Consider the following 17,502-nt stretch of genomic DNA (forward strand, 5'->3'; position numbering starts at 1 on the left):
CAAAGCTTTACAGAAACTGGCCATGCATTTCTGATTGGTGTATGTTCAGTAAATACAATGTTTTAATCAGATTTATGTCTTTTTTTTTTTTTTACTCCCACGAACAAGTCATCATTGTCAAAATGACTGAAATTTGTCTCTAATGTGTTCATTCCCTTTTGTCTGTGCCATTCTTATCTGGTTTCCCTGCCTCTTTATCCAATGTACCATCTCTTCCTTCCCTTCACCGCTGCTCATCCATCTCCTCATTTTCCTCTGTCACCACTTTTCCCTATTATTCCACTTATCTATGCATCTATCCACAGATAACCCCATGCGTTTTCAACAGTTTCCTCATAATCCCACCTCCCTTTAAATATTTCTCTGCAAATTTGTCTCCATATCCTCTGCAGTGAGCGGAGGAAAAAGGATGGATGGACGGATTGACACATGGAAGGAAGGATGATTGTACAGTGTAGGTGGGAAAATCTTGGGAGGAAGGATTGACAGAGTGTGCACTGCTGTAACGGATATTAAAATATTCCTCTAGCGTGGAGATAGCGGTGATCCGGGGAACGATAGAGCAAGATAATGAAAAGAGGAACAAAAGTACTCCCCGCGCGGAGTGTCTGACCCCCCCACCCCCTGTCCGTCCCTCCCTCTCTCCAGTCGCACTCATTTACATAGTAATCATCCCAAACTCTGCATGGGAGCTTGGGAGACAGAAAGAAAGGCCGAAAGAAAGAGATAGATGGATAGATGTGTAGATATAAAGAATGATTTGTGAGGGAGGGAGGTAAAGAACAAGATGGATTTATTTTTTTTCTTGAAAGGTCCACGGGGTGCACGCGTGTGCTTGGATGTGTATCGATGGCAGATGTATTTCTTGGTTTTGAATTCACACGGTCATAAAAAAACATTAAACGCATACTGTGTGTGAATGAAGCACTTTGTCCATGGCGTGATAAATTTCAGAATGTTTTTCTACTTAAATGTGTGCATGTGTGTGTGTTTGCGTGCATGGGAGTGTGTGTGTGTGTGCGTGTGTGTGCATGTATGAGAGAGAGATAGAAAGAGTGGGAGTGAGAGTGTGTGTTTGCTCTCGGCTTGTTTTCCACCCAGGTTGATGAACAGATGAGGTTGTCCTGGCAACATGATGAGACGCAGATATGTAAATGAAGCTGGAGGGTGAGCTTGCATGCACACACACTGCAGTATGAGGGGAGCTAATTTCACACACACATCTTGCTGAGACTGCAGCAATAGGCCTCAGACACACACACACGCACACACACACACACACGCACGCACGCTCTCAGCGTGACACAGACACGTGTATAGACTCTGAAACAACAAAAGCAGTACAGCCCTTAATTAAATGAAACTGCCACCATCCACACAACATACAGAATGCACAACAGAAGGTCTTTCTGTTTCATCCAAAAAAATAAAAAATAAATAAAAAATCTGTCCTTGCTCATTACTTATCCACATTAAAGCCTCCCTCTTACCAGTTTTTAATCATTTATCAGTACTAAAATCCACCACACCCCTATGGTAACTCACCGGTTGGCCAGATCCGGAGCTGGAGCAGTAGATGGTGTACTTGCGGATGATTCCATTTGGTTTGTGAGGGGGTAACCACGATACTACGACACTGCTGGCAGAGGAGGGCACTGCTTTAATGCCAGCTGGGGGTCCGGGATCTGAATCACACAACAACAAAAAGAAGAAAAAAAACAACAAAAAAAAAACAATCATCATCCTAAGACATTTATTCCACTTTAAAACGTACAATTTTAACTAGCTTGATCAATTTTGTATATTAGTGGAGTAAAATAAAAGTTTGGAAAAACAATGTTTGAAAAACATTTATTTATGCAGTGGCGAAGAAAAAAGCTCAGTCAGCCACAATTACATGACTCATGTAATTGTGGCTGTAAAGACGTAAATGTGTTCTTTCAGAGTCAAAATGCTGCAGGTTTGATGGTTTTTCTGGTCTGAGTCTGCGCTGACCAATGGGCAGCTTAAGCCGCTCAAGACCTTAGAGATGATGGCGGACAACCTGAGAGCTCCCGCTCACAATCCTTAAAAGCACTGTTGATTGTTTGAAACAAGTTGGGTAGCAGTTCGTTGCAATCACTGACCATTAAAATCTTTAAGTAAAAATATTATATCGTCCAAAAGTCCTTGGTAAAATTGTGAATAATGCACCAAATGATGTAATTGTCTCATCTCTCACCATCTTGAAACAGAGTTGTATAATGTTGCATGATTTTATTTCAAGGCTGTAAACTACTAGCCATTATGCCAACATGTCAGAAGCTGTAACAGTGACAGTACCAACCTTTTACTTGTCAAAGGAGAAAAAATGGCTTTGTTAAATGCTTGGGTGTGAGGCAGCAGGAGTCTTATGGAGGGTTGTGTGGTCTTTTGCAGAGTTGGGATATTAGGAAGATAAATTATAATTAGCATTTTAATAATTAGTATTTCAGCTTGAAATGCTCCTCCCTAAATATCCTTTGGCCTTTTCACAAAATTATATCATATCAGCTCCAGCATGAAACCAATACTGCTGCAAAGATGAACATCTCATTAAAATGTCTTGGCCTTTATAAAAGGAGCTGGTCACGGCCTCAACAATGCATGCACATGCATTTGTGAAAAAGTGCCGGAAAACAAAATATTTTGTAAAAAATGAAATGCTGCTCCCACCCACCTCACAACTATCCACGCTGCTGTGTGACCAACGTCCCTGTTGAATAAAAGGCCTAACAGCTGTAGACCTACTTCTACCCTCCATGTTGCTTTGGTATATTAACTTACTCAGGCAGAAGAAAGAGGTATCTAAGGCCTTCGATGAAAGCGTTTTGTGAAAGTGGCTTCAAAATGTATAGAATATACAGAATTAAACATCAAAACAGTGTCGCTTAAACATTAGAGACATTTTAGCAGTAAAATAGTAGATTAGTCTGAAATAAGATATGTTGGCTTTTGTAGAAACAAATAAGACATTTTTTTTGTTTTTTTTTTAAACCAAGTATTGTTTTCCAGCTCGTTTCACCACAGTTTTATTTTCTCTGGTATATTAATTTGTTGTTCCATTAATAACTGTAAACTTTCTTATCAACATGTATCCAAGTAAGATGTGACACCCGACTCTGCCAATATTCCAACATAACAGTTCCAGATATTTTACTTAAACAATGATTTACATTATAAACCAAATACTTTTCCTTGCTTCATTTTCTCCACAAAACCATCTTATGTTTTTGTCAATCTGCTGTTGAGCATCAGTGTTGTCCACAGGTGTCTTGCTGACAAGGATTCAAAAACAAACCTTTTGTTTTATACAAGAAAAGCCTTTAGTTGTGTCTTTGCTCTTGGCATGAGATTTGACCACATATGTAAAAAGTAACACTGGAAGTGAATTAATGGCAGAGATCGCACCAATAAACAAAAAGAAACATTCCAGTTAAATTAAGCTGTTATTTCTTTTCATTTTTATTAGCATTAGATGTGTAATCATTTTAATTTGGTTATCTTCAACTATTCTACATTTACAGCAACCAAACTTAAATGCAATTGTGAGATAAAAACCACAAAACTGCTAAAATGTAAGCTAAAAACTAAACAACAAATCAAAAAGAAAAGAGCCCAGGGTCTCCAGGACCTTACAAAATAAAACAGCATAAATAAATGGCCACGTTAAAAGTTCTTATGCCTTCTGTCCAGTGTGTTTGGGCATCCAAGAGACAGAGGCATAAGATGTCAGGCTGAGAACTGGCTGTTTGCACAATTTCATTGCAAACACTTTTCCATGTGTTACATACAGAACCGAAGGCGAAAGGAAGGGTTAAGCCGAGAGAGACAGATAACGTTTGTGAAGAGGTTGCCCCTGGACACAGTGTCAACACATATCAGGGGTAAAAAAGACAGACTCCGACAGACACACTCAAAGACTAAGAAAATACACACATTTGAAGAGCTCTTGCGCAGAGGCCAGCTCATAAAATGGAGATACGGCAAGGAAAAGAGAATAAAGGCCTTTTTTGAAATGACACGTCTTTGAATCTCTACTCCCCCCTCTCACCACCCCCCATCTCTAGCGCTCCCTCATTTTCTCCATCTCGAGACGGCTGCCTCCTTCGCTGACTGGCCCCAGGGATGGAGAGGAGAGGCGGATACGGATGTAATCCACAGCCCGCCAGTGTAAGCACAAAATTAATTCTCTCTAAGCCACAAAGAATTAATCCCTTTCCTCTTGCTTCGTTGTGAGCTACTCGCACACAAACAATAACGAGCGGTGCACACATATGCAGCGATACGTGCACACCAACTCAAAGACTTGTCCACATGCAAAGACGGTTCTAACCCCCCAGACGCACACACATACCCACGTATTCACACACACCGACTGACACCCTTAGGGTTCTTTGCAGCACACACTTTTTGGCTTCTTAATTTTCATTAGCACTGGTAATGGCACATCAGAGCACAAAGAGGTTGTTAATCAGCAACCTCAGCCTTACAAAGACCCCTTACACCCGCTGGCTCCCTGCCTCCCACACTGCTGCCTAAACTGGGAGGAAAAATCCTTAAAGCTGCTTCAAAAAAAAACAAAAAACACAAAGCAGCGTCAAGGCAAATGAAACATTATTGTGAGTAATTTAATTACCTGGCTTATCTAAACTGATGCAGCGAATAAATGCAAACTTACAGTCTTCACGGGTTTGGATGTACAGGACGTTGCTCCGAACGCCGTCTCCGGCCTGGGTGAAGGCCAGAACCTGGATGCTGTAGTTGGTGAACTTCTCCAGGCCTTTGAGCTCCACCTGCTCCTTGGTGGTTGTAATGTTTTGCATTTCACCCCACTCTGGGAACAGGATTGGTGAAAGTCAAACTCTGAACCGAGGCGTCAAATGATCACAGTTTTGAGTATTTACAAGCTTCTCCACACAGAAAGAGACACATTTTTATCTCTTACTTAAGAAACAGGATATTTCTTAAATTCAGAAATATAATATTATAAGCTTGTTTAGGTTTTTGGTATAGTGTACCAGATTTCTTTTATTAAGTCTTGTCAGTTCAGACTCCACTGATTTGTGTAATTTGCTTAATGACTAAACATCACCAAAAACTGAGATCAACTTAAAAACACAAAAATATAATTAAAATGAATTATTTTGACTGACAGTCGTACCTCCGTCTGGGAACACAGCCCAGAACACAACACGATATCCCTTCAATACACCATGGAGAGTCATTCTTGGAGGTTCAGCCCAGTTGATCACCGCCTCGTCTGACGTTACGGAGATGGCGCGTACGTTCTGAGGAGGCTGACTAGGCACTAAAGATGAGAGAGAAAGACATACGTATTGCTTACTTTAGCATTTAACCACATATGTCTAAAAGCTTAACTAAAAATAACAGGTATTCACAAAAGGACTAAGTTGTTACTTTTCAAAACGAATAATTTATGGAGGAGTGACAATGGAGAATACATGGTTTTGTCAAAGGAATAAACTACCATACAGACGTGGTTGCACCTTTTCAGATTTCATACAGGCCTGTTTAAGCGGAAAGTTGACTACAGAAGTCTACACATATGCAGTTAATCAAAATGCCAATTATGTAATCATGAAATCTAAGTTTTAATTGAGTAAACCTGTTAACCACATGATAAAAGTACACAGCTAACCATAGTTGTTAAAGAGAACATGAATCCATGTTGGCAGGTCAAAGCTTTACAAAAATCTAATTGTTTGTAAAATTGGATATTTTTACCTCAAACCTCTGTTCGGTGAATATTTAATTTAAACTACTGTCCCAGTCTTTGGTTTGTAGGAAGAAGCCATTGTTGGTACAGAGAGAACAACACATATCAAACAGCTCCTGGTGCAAATACGCAAAACAAAATGTTCACTCAAATGCTTCAGAATGACAAAAAATACAATTTCACAACAAGAAAGGCAATACTGAATCACCCAAAACATTAAACATGGCTAATTTAAAGGATACCTCCACAAAATTTGGCAAGAAATCATTTTGATACATTTCCACATCCGACCTAGATTATGTAAAACAGAGTAGTGACTTATAAAACCACAACAACAAAACCCTGCCATGCTTCTGCTTTGATGTATAGGATCATCTCTCTTTCTCCTCACAAGCCCCACTCTGTCTCTTCTAGCCCAGGTGTCTTTGGTATTGGCTGCAACTGACCACCAGCCATTCAGGCTTTGAATTACTCCCACTGTTGAAGATGAACAGAAGTCAACTTGTGAGAGGAGTAAGGACAGGAAGAGAGGAAGAGAGTTGACTAAAAGACAGCATGCAATCAAAGAAGGAGACGGTGCCAAGTCCACCAGAGAATTTCTCTGCAGCTGGTGGAGAGAGTAAAGGAAGTGAGGAGGGGGGAGGATGAAGGAAGGGAGGCAGAAATAAACGAGGGCTAGAAAACAAAAACAGAGCTTTGCATTAATAGATCTTTGAAGCTAATGATAAATAATGAGGATGCATCAAAAGATAGCCCAATATCCATATTTAGACCTTGCACAGAGGCAAAGTAAGAATTAGAATGCAGGCAAAGAAAGTAGACGCCTAAAAACATCTAAGATGTGGCTTTTGCTTAGCTGCTCAACAGATTCATACGTCTGTTAGAATGATTAGAAGGAACAAAACAAGAAGAAGTGCAGATTTTTTTTTTTTTTTGGAAAACCCTGCTAATATATTGAAGGCCATTGTGGTCTAAATCCACAATAAGGACTAGATGGGGAAAAGAGACAGAATATAAATGGAGGAATTGAGGAGGAGAGTTAAAAGCAAAGGGGGTGAAAGATGAAAAGAGGGAGCAGAGAGACAAAGCACTCAGCTGTGGATAATTACAGCAGGAAGCCAGGAGAGGGAAAGAGAGAAAGACAGACAGAGAGACAAGCTAATTATAATTATTTTTAGTATGCTTGTTGGTATCATTATTATCATAATGGCCATCAATATCACTGTCGCCAGGGTTACAACCACAGGAAGGAACCAGGAGGGCTATGTCTCCTCTGGACCAATGAGGCTCAGCAACTGTGGACAATTATGCGACGCATGTGTTTGTGTGTACTCAAACGTTTTGTGCGTGACAAAGAAATCTGAGAATTGGATTAAAAATAAATGGAAATATATAGTGCTCTATATCATTCAGAGCAAATCCACGAGTATAAATAAAACCATCAAAAATTGTCTCCTTTGAAGCCTGAAAAAAAACAAAACATTGTTTTCTTTATGCATTCATGTGATTAGGGCTGAAACGATTCATCGAGTAACTCGAGTAACTCGATTACAAAAAATCCTCGAGGAAATTTATCTGCCTCGAAGCTTCGCTAAATTTATTGTATTGTAATAAGCAATGCTGTTAAATACGCAGCACACTGGTCTAGCCGGAGGGTTTTTGTGTTGCACAACGCTACCACTTCCGTTAGCGCCTGGAGCACATGTGCTAAGTTTGTAGCTATGGAGGGAACCGGAGATTGCTCAGGAGAACCCCGAAAGCGACAAAAAATGTCAAAAGTTTGGGAACATTTTAGGCTGAACAGAAAGGAAAACACAGCGCAATGCATCCACTGCAAAGCAGAATTGGCGTACCACAACAGCACGACATCAATGTTGCAGCATCTGAAGAGAAAACACCCGCTACATGCATCCAACTCGTACACGGTTGCCAACAGGGAACGTTTATGTTCTCTTTGCTAACTACGTTGTGTGATAATCTGCCATGTTATAGATGTAAATTGAGGCACATTATTTTGCTAACGTTACATCTACCGCTTAAACATAGCGGTTACTTAACCGGGTGTAGTGTAAATTGTATGTGAGGGTGGAACTGAGAGAAATTATGCAGTACTTAATGCAAGTTTGTTAATAAAAATACACAGCAACAGATTACAGGCATAAACTGAAAAGCATTTATTTATTTATTAAGCTGGAGTATAGACATTTTTATAAGCATATTTGTGAGCCTGCCACTTTATTATTTGAATATAATTTAATATCTTAGTATAACTTTTCTTCAGGTTAAAGCAAACTACTGTTACAAGTAAACTTTCTAAACTACAAACATTTAACTGTTAGGGATGCTCAAAAAGGAGATATTGGACTGATCTGGACTAACTGGTGTTATTGCAGATTTGCCAATAGTTTATTTTATAAATTTTTTTTATCCGATTACTCGATTAATCGTAAGAATAATCGATAGATTACTCGATTACTAAAATATTCGTTTACAACAGCCCTACATGTGATGTTGCTTTTGTGGTTAAGAAATTATAATAAGCTTGTAATGGTAGATTCCTGACAATGACATATATTACAGTTTGGTTGTTTTGTAATGTTTTCAGGTATAAAATGTGGGACATTTTGTGAGTAAATTGTCTTTTTTAGCCAATAATTTTAAGTCATTTTCTATATTTCACTCTTTCTCTGCTCTTAGCTGGGCCATCTTTGGTAAAATGCTTCGGACAGACCATCAATCATTCAAACTGTAAGCACTCTATTTAATACTAGTATAACATTTAATTTACTGAAAACAGCAAAGCTGTAATATAGATGCAAAGCTGTATTAAGACAGAAAGAACATGAGTCTACCGTCTCTCATCTTCCTGTCTTGTTTTATACGAAGTCTAAGTAGATCAATGAGTTTTTACTCCCAAAATATCAATGTCAGTCTTTTTATGTGGCCAGGCAGAGTTAATATGAGCTGCTTTATTTCACATGATTGACTGTGTGTGTCTTTTATGTACTCATGTTCTTGTTTTAGTTGTGTGCTTTGTGCATTTTTGCATGGTTGCTTTTGTTGCTAGAAACTTAAAGAAAAAGTCAGTTTTACATTCTTTTAATAGACAATAAAAAGTCTTGTCTTATCTAATCTGAAACCCTATTTGAGATACTCTATCCAGCTTCTATTTGCAGTTTTAGTGGTGCCAGTGTCGGTTCTTCTGATCAGGATTGTGAAGAACTTAGTGTTTGAATGTACATTTAAAAGCGTTAGCACACACAAAATAGTGGCATCATGACATCTGTTTGCAGAAATACCAAAAATAAAAGTGACATCTGTGACGTTAAACAGTCTCCTTGGGGTTCGATCCTCGCCATAAATTCAGAATACTACTTTTATGAAGATATGTTTTTGATGACGGAAGCAAAACACTCCGAACTGGTTCTCTGGCTGTGGAAAATCAAGAACAGGCTCTTGCATCAGTCAAGGTTTAGCACTGTTACCGCTTTTGAGAATGACCTCAAATAAGGTGCAAGAAAGAATGTTAATGGATTTTGATCAAATTTCTTGAACTATTGCACTAAAAGAAGCATTTTTAATGAGTCTATGCACAACAATCACAAGAATGGTTGGAATGTGCTATTGACAATGACACTTGCATACCTGACACACACATAAAAGATTTTCCAATGCTGTCCCCAACTGTGTAAAACCAGAAAACATGCCTTAGCAGCTCATTTAATCATTTGTTCACTCACTCAGAAATATTCTGTTTACCCCTCAGTAGTCAGGGGGCACAACAGCTTCTCCACATGTATTTACTGAGATCACTCAGTTTCCTGCAACGCACTATGCTGTGTCTTTGAGACTATCTGTGTCCTTGGTGCAGCAGCATTTGAATTCTAGCAGCACAGCATTTGTTGTTGGATAGAGAAGACGAGAGAGAATATAACAATTGTGGACTGCAAATCAGAGAACTTGACTTGACAGAGATTATTGTATGAGAAAGCTAAAACAAGGGCAAAAAAATTGCAGTATATGTAGATCAGAGAAAAAAAAAGAAGAGAGGAGGTGATGAGATTCATAGTGCTGGCAGGTTAATGTTTATAATGATCCATGTTGCTTAACTTGTTTTACTACTGCTGCTCAACAAGAGATCTGAATCTCTAACCTGATGTGTGTTATGTTTGTGGTCAACCTTACCATCCTCCAGTGTTGTTGCATTGATCTCTGAACTAGAAGGTCCTGTGCCTGCTCTGTTGAAGGCCTGGACAACCACACCGTACTGAGCAAACTTCTTCAGGTTGTCCAGGGTGTAGACCTCACTGTCCCCAGTGGCTTTCATCTCAACGATGCTGTACTGGCCGTTGCTGCCAGGGCCGTTCTCTCTGTACCCGATCTGGTAACCGCGGATAACCCCGTTCTGTAGCTCCTTTCTTGGAGCCTGCAGAGAAATGTAGCAAGAACAAAAAAAAAGTGTGTTTGTTAGTTATGGCATTTGGTGCCTCCAGCTGCTATTGGAAAATGATTTCGTCTGGTGCAGTGAGACCGAAGTATTATAAAGGTTGGTGCTTTGAGCTTGCAACAAAGACACTTCTTGACTTGATCCATTTTGCAAAATGAATGCATCAACATACCCCTACTAATGCTACATTTGGTAACTTAACATTGAAAAGCAACTTTAACATAAAAAATCCTAACACTGGCATCCTGTAAATCAGACAAAAGATTTTACAGTTCTGGTGTTAGTTTTATAAATCATGATTTATGGCTCAGCACCACATTACAATAAAGATCTGTTGTTGTTGTATTAACTTTCCTGACCTCTCAGTCAGGTCTTCTGGTTCTGGGTTAGGGTTAGAACCAGGACCAAAGCAGCATTCAGCTTCTATGCACCACAAATCTGGAAAAAACTTCCAGAAAACTGCAAAATAGCTGAAAGACTGAGTTTCTCCAAATCAAGACTAAAAACTCCCCTGTTTAGAGATACTTTGTACCATAAAAAATGAAACACTGATCAACATACGCGACGCGTATTGATGAATTTGATCATTTCACTTGCCAAAATGTAATGTTTGTCACTGGTTTCTCAATTGTCGACTGCATGTTGTTTTTGTGACTTTTTAATTTTCATTTTTGTGTTTTATGAAGTGCACATTTCAGGATTTTGTTGAAATAAACTTGATCGATTGATTAACTGAATAGAGAAGCTTGCTTACAGGAGCTAAACTATTAAGAAAGCAAGGCACATGTCGCATAAACTTGCCTTCCAGGTCACGCGGATACTTTGAGAGGTGACCGGCTGAAGGACGACATCCATTGGAGGACCATCAGGCTCTGTGCAGTGAGAGACAGAAAGTCAAAGTCTGCATCATTAATTCCCATTAAAACACAGTTTAGGGTTTTACTACTTCTGCTACATCTTGTTTTAAAAAATAAAAAATTCGAACTAACATAAATGCAAAAGTAAAGATAATGCCGTTCAGAAACCTACGTGCTTCTTCGGTGCTGATGGTGAGCTCTTTACTGGCCTCGCTCTTGCCTATCGCGTTGTACGAGAACATACGGATACTGTAGACGGACGCAGGGTGGAGGTCTACTATGTTGGCCTGATTGTTTGTGGGAGATATGTTTCGAGTGGCATGCTTCAGCTCCCAAGTATCTGTCAGAACGAAAAATGAAATAAATTTAATTTCAGTAACCAACAGTTACTGTTAAATTTAAAAAAATGCTCCGTTTTGTCAACAAGCAGTCTAGTTGAAGTTACCCGTCTTGTTTTTGTATTCAATGTCATAGGAGGTGATGACGCTATTCCCATCAAATCTTTGTGTCCATCGGAGATTCATGCTACGATCTTTTACTTCTCGCACTTCCAGCTCTGGCGGGTCTGGAGGCTCTGAGAAATTTAAGGAGAATTTAAGAACAAAATAACACAAACACACCAACTGGTGCAACCAAAAGCGGGGAAGTGTTGGCAACAGTTTTTAATTTATGTGAAAATATTGACTTGAACGAATACCTTGCACAGTGAGCTGGATAAGGCCTCGTCCTTCTCCATAAGAGTTGATGGCATGACAGGAGAAGAAGACTGAATCTTCACGCTCTGCTGGCTTCAGCTGCAGAGAGAAATGCAGAAAGAGAAACGTCAAAGAGACAAAACGACCCGTTCACACGACTGGAATGTTGTGTTGGGAGTCTTCATGACGGTTTCTTCTGTTTCCGTTGCGCGCTTGTTAGAGACCTCTTAGGTGACACTGCATCACAACATCAGCTGAAATTATGAAGTCTTTGATGCCTGTCGTACATTTTGATTCACAATTTGCCATCCAGCTACTAGATCAAAGTTTCAAAGTTATGATTAATTATTTTCTAATTCTTAATTCATAATCCTTAAAGAACCCAACACAATATCAACCCACTGTCTAATAATTATTAAATACCTCTCTTCTCTTTACTGACGTTACCAATAATGTGAGTAGTGATTGTTTTAAAAATTTACTTCCAGTAGTTCTGTTTTTGTTGTTGTTTAGATGCAATTACTTTATTCAGAACAACCTGAATCCAGTTTGCTGTTATGGTACATTACAACATGATTGGTAACATTAAACTAAAAAGCAATATTAGTTAGGTGAAAAAACAGCAATATATCTATAAATTCAAGATTAAATATCTTTTTATACTAATACTGTGTGAACTGTATATAATTTTACATCTTTGAGATATTCGGGTGTGACTGGTCAGACACTCAGAGGCACTAGTATGCATTCTGATAGTTTAGGGGACTTTCACGAGGCACCACTAAGATTCACTATGTGTAGCCCAGCAAAGCAGACCTTCACCAGTTCACCGGTCCCACCAAGGTAAAACCTCTAAATAAAAACATATGTGGACAACAGGAAACGTGAAAAAAAAATTAAATAAGAGAAAGCTATTTGTCAAAGATGCGAGTAAAAAAAAACAAACACACAGTTGTCTGATTTCACCAGCTAGACGCTCTGCTGTAAACAAATGTGTTTTACCTTGAGAGTAGACAACACCTCGTCTGTCTTTTCGTTGGGGCTTGTGGTTATGGAGTACCGGGGGTTGCGTTCTGGGTCAATCACCGTGTCACCCCTTTCCCAACGGATGATGATGGGCCATTCTCCTCTGGCTGTGCAGTTCAGCTCCTTCACATGACCCTTCTTGGCCATGGTGGTGTTGGGGTGACTGGTGATCATTGCTGGGACTAATGGGAGAAAGGAAATCGAGTGTAAGATGAAAGGAAGGTGTGGGCAAATGGGTAGAAGCAAAGGAAATCACTAAACAGATAGGGATGCTGGATGACAGTCCGAGATAAAAGAGGAACGAAAGAAAAGTCAAGAGTAAGTGGATACTAAGCAGAATTTAAGTGAAAAGAGAGAAGTGAAGGAGTGGAGAGAGAGGTGGAAGAGAAAGGAGGAGCTCAGAGTAACAGAGTTCCAATGCATTAGAGCAATGAAGAGCTGTGGTCATTGAGGTAAAGTCAATAAACCTCCTTTCTCATTCTCCAATAGTTAACATAAGGGGAGTAAGTGAATGAAGAGGCAAAACAATACACTCCACCTTTCGTGTACGATACACAAATCCCTCACATACTCAATCTTCTAAGTCCAACACTCTCTCTCACACACACACACACACACACCCACACACACACACACACACGCGCGCGCGCACAGTATCGATCCGACGAGGGTTCTGCTGTTTTGTTTTCATCACTTATTCATCCCACTCGCCGTCTTTTCCGCTTTTCCCTCTTCTCCGCTGAGCGAAACAGACAGAATTGAGGGAGGCAGAGGAGGGGAACGGTTTAATCAATAACACTAACACGAGAAGGAGAAAGGAGTGCACCGGAGAGAGCGGGGCAGCCCCGTGGATAGAAAAACATGTTGAGAGCAGTAGATGCAGTTATCTGCACCTTGTTTTACTGGATTGTGTGCGCGAGTGTCAAAAGCTGCCAGATATCAAGCTTAACGTCTCTCTTGCGAGAACAGCTGAATTGCAAGATCAATGCGCTGCAAGTTACAGAATACATTAGCCTTGGATGGTGCTGTACATGACAGTAATAACCTTTGTTTTTTTGGATTTATGAATGTGCGCACATATACTGTTTCCTTTTCATTTTTACACAGGGCTTGGAGGTTCCTGACAGGCAGAGCGGGATAGAGTCATTGATTACAGATAACGATCAAGCTCAAAGTCTTTTTGGCTGTCTCAACACAGATCCCATGAGTCAAAAGATCAATGGCTCAGTTATCGTCTCACTGTCTATCACAGGTTTGCAGACAACCTGCTCTTTTTTTCCCCCCCTCTGCTAATCGTCACCTTTGCTTCATCAATCCGAAAGTACCGCGAGCTAATTTATTGGCTTGACCTGGTTAGTGAGTGCAAGGATGCTAAAAAAGCAAAATCAGAGCATCCTAAATGTTCCATCTCCACTCCTACCTCGTTTCCCCTGTGTGCGTTTGTATACTCACTCTTAACAGTGAGGACCATACTCTTGCTGATGTCCGAGCCCACGCCATTGGAGGCCTGACAGAGGTAGAAACCTCGATCTTCCTCCAGGACATGTCTGATCAGCAGGGAGCCATTAGTCATGATCTGAATGCGGCCAGTCAGAGGAACCGGGTGGTACTGCTGTGGGTTTCCAATCCCAGCTGGACAAAAAGGGGAGAGCCAAACGGGGAACTTTATTGTGAAGTATTTTTCAGATGAACGTTGACAGAAGAAAATGACACATGCAGATCGGTGTGACGAGGTTTGTGTACCTAAAGCTCCTCTGGCGTGCTTCCACATGACCTTAGGAGGAGGGTATCCATCAACAGAACAGTTCAAGATTGCCGATTTGCCATAGATGCCATCCTGGTTGTTGGGCTGCACAACAAATCGTGGAGGGACTGGAAAAATCATGAAAAAAATGTACTTCAGTACAAGTCAAAAGCCAGTTAATTTCAATTCAGGTGAGTGTCAAAACTTTTGCCTTGAGTGTATTTGAGATTCTGTGCGAGTCACAAACACCATCATCTGCATTCATGCGCATAGGCTAAAAATAAAACTTGGCTATTTTCTTTTAACGTACTGCAAATTTCCCAGCTGCTTTCAGAGATGAGAAGTGAGGATGAGCCAGTTGTTGCAGGCCTGTTTTTACTGTGATTACAAGCTGATTTCATCCATGTACATGTATGTAGGACTGTTTAAATATCAAACGATTTTCCGTGTTGCTCGGCTTACAACACGGATGGCCTTCGTCTGATCTGAAAATGTAGCAGTTTAAAAGTGAATTCAAAACCTTGAAAACATGAGCGGTTTTACACGACGGAAATCCTTATGCTGACTCTGTTGGGAGTATCGACGCGCTACACCTTGATCTTGGAGGCCGAGATCACTCTGGCCACCATCTGTTGTAATGCTTGTAAGTGTGGTTTACTCCACTTCAAAAATTTGAACAATAATATTAGTATTTGGTGTGATGTGTGGCTCCACGAACTCACAATTTATGTGTGAAAGACATTAAGGCCAATGATTTAAAAAACCCCAAAAAACTCTAATTTATTCCAGATTTATTGTTTCTTTTTATTTCATCATTTATAAAAGGGAATTGGCAGTTATTTTACATTGATTTTAAATACTTACAAGATTTACAATTAATCTTTTTCACAACTAAAAGTGACTTGACAAGGTAAAAACTGTTTTATTACAGACACATCCACGTTAGAGATGTTAAGATTAATCTCTTATCAGCCACAGGGTGAATAGCTGTTTGCGACTTTTTTTTATTTCCCAGCTCTCCTGAAGCTAATTTTCTAATTATACCCAATATTTTTGTACTTCTAGCCCTCTCCTTTGCTTACCTGTAACTGTGAGCTGCCTCTCTGTGCTGACAGTAGCAGCGTCGTTGCTGGCGATGCAGGTGTAGTTGCCGTTGTGTTTGAGCGACACTTTGGAGATCTGCAGTGAACTCATGAACTCCTTTGTGTCGATGGTGATCCCCGAGGAGGGCACGATCTCCTGGCCGTCCTTACGCCAGGTGATTCGTATGGGCATGTCTCCAGATGACACCACGCAGGCGATGTACATCAATTTACCGATGGAGGTTGGGGGAAAGTCAAACGGCTGGATCAGCGGGGGGACTAAAAGGGTCAGAGACAGAATAAATGAAAGAGAAAAGCCGAGGTAAAGGAATGAGAAGGATTTAGTTGAAGAAAAAGAGGAGGAGGTGCAATAAAAAGGTAAAAAAGTCCTCTTTTTTGTTTTTTTTAAAAAACAGCCCGTAGAATTACTTATTTTCTTCTGACAACATCATTAATATGTCTCTTTCTCTGTTAATAAAGTAATCTAATACTAATGATGTTCTGTGTCCATCTTCTTGCCCTGATATCTTACAGATTAAACACTTCCATAGGCAAAAGTTGGGCAACTAACCCACTGCACCCTCCACAGTGGCCCTCACCAACTCCTCGACTCCAACCCACCCTGCCCTGCTCAAGCCAACCCATAATAGCTGCTCTAATTAGAGCACCATCCATAGGGGAGAAAAACCGTGTTGGCATGGATACCAGCTGAGGTGATGCTGATGATTTGAAGAGGGGGATGACGATGGGGGCTAGGTTCTCTGTGTTTCAGCAGAGACATCTGGGAGATTTTATCTGGGCCTCATTAACATTCATCTAATTAAATCAGAGGCATGATGGGCACAAATTCAAATAAACACATACCTGCATCAACAAACAGCAAGACGCGTGTGCATATGCACACACAAACAAGTGGTAGCCTGCTCCTAAACTTAACGTGCAGAGCAAAACAAGGAAGCAACAAAAATCTCACACGTCGAAGAGAACGAACACAACCCACACTCACACTTCACAACTTCCTGGAACAAACATGTTGTTCTGTTGCAGCTAAGGACAGCACGTAACATTAGGAAGAAAAAAAAATAATATTCACAACACATACTTTTCATTTATACCAACGCGTGCAACGAGCGAGGAGCACACACACTCGCAAAACTTATACAATAGAACTCCTGCTCTCTTCAATTGCCGAGTGGCTGAGAGCTTGCACTTGGCCTCTCTGCCCCCTAATCAGGGGTCATTAGAGGGAATGCACACAGCTTTCCTTTTTTCTTCTCATTCTGTTTCACTAAAACAGTCCTGCTTCCAACCATTCCAATAATCACTCTGTTTATGGCACTAAACCAAAGTAGATTAAAAAGGATCATAATTCCTCTTCACTGATTTGTTCTTTGTCACTGCTGTGAATGATAATCCCAACCACCAACCTGATTGACAAATCCTTGATAAAGCATTATGAAGTAGAAAGAACTTCAAGCATCCTGGAGCAGCACTGATTAACATATTCAAAGATGGCTTAACCTGAGACTGCGTTGAAGACAAGCACAGAACTGATTACAAGTTGCCTCAGAGCCAAAGACAAAAGTGCACCATAACATAAAAGGTGAATGAAAGGTTTCAGCAGGCGGATCTGAGACTGTTGATCGTTTATCAAGTGAACAAGACTGAAGGACAATAATGATTCTTTTTCTAACTTCGCTCGGTGTTTCACTACGGGAATGGCCTCAGCGTGACCCAACTACGGAAGCTCCAATGACATCATGTCTGTCCGCGACAGACAGACACATAGACATAATATAATGATAATATAAGGATAGACGCCTCATGGACCGCTCTCGCCTATTGTCGCTGACGAGATTTAGGGCGGCCATCTTGGAGCGGTATACCCTCCTA

The 17,502-nt window shown here is 40.3% G+C and overlaps 1 protein-coding gene across 3 annotated transcripts in view; it reads right to left on the bottom strand.

Annotated features, from left to right (window-relative positions):
* Window positions 1–17,502, bottom strand: part of dscaml1 (Down syndrome cell adhesion molecule like 1) — a 125,568-nt gene that overhangs the window by 18,672 nt on the left and 89,394 nt on the right. For all 3 annotated transcript variants that reach the window (XM_016670172.1, XM_016670171.1, XM_016670170.1), the window contains 12 exons: window positions 15,610–15,888; window positions 14,527–14,655; window positions 14,236–14,415; window positions 12,760–12,965; window positions 11,760–11,856; window positions 11,508–11,636; window positions 11,235–11,402; window positions 11,007–11,077; window positions 9,944–10,184; window positions 5,183–5,329; window positions 4,700–4,855; window positions 1,546–1,685 (listed from right to left, as the gene is read on the bottom strand). In XM_016670172.1, coding sequence (XP_016525658.1) covers window positions 1,546–1,685; window positions 4,700–4,855; window positions 5,183–5,329; window positions 9,944–10,184; window positions 11,007–11,077; window positions 11,235–11,402; window positions 11,508–11,636; window positions 11,760–11,856; window positions 12,760–12,965; window positions 14,236–14,415; window positions 14,527–14,655; window positions 15,610–15,888 — 1,943 coding nt within the window. The remainder of the gene's footprint in view (window positions 1–1,545; window positions 1,686–4,699; window positions 4,856–5,182; window positions 5,330–9,943; window positions 10,185–11,006; window positions 11,078–11,234; window positions 11,403–11,507; window positions 11,637–11,759; window positions 11,857–12,759; window positions 12,966–14,235; window positions 14,416–14,526; window positions 14,656–15,609; window positions 15,889–17,502) is intronic.

This window comes from Poecilia formosa, unplaced genomic scaffold (genome assembly GCF_000485575.1).
Source record: "Poecilia formosa unplaced genomic scaffold, Poecilia_formosa-5.1.2 Scaffold31, whole genome shotgun sequence".
Taxonomy (NCBI): domain Eukaryota; kingdom Metazoa; phylum Chordata; class Actinopteri; order Cyprinodontiformes; family Poeciliidae; genus Poecilia; species Poecilia formosa.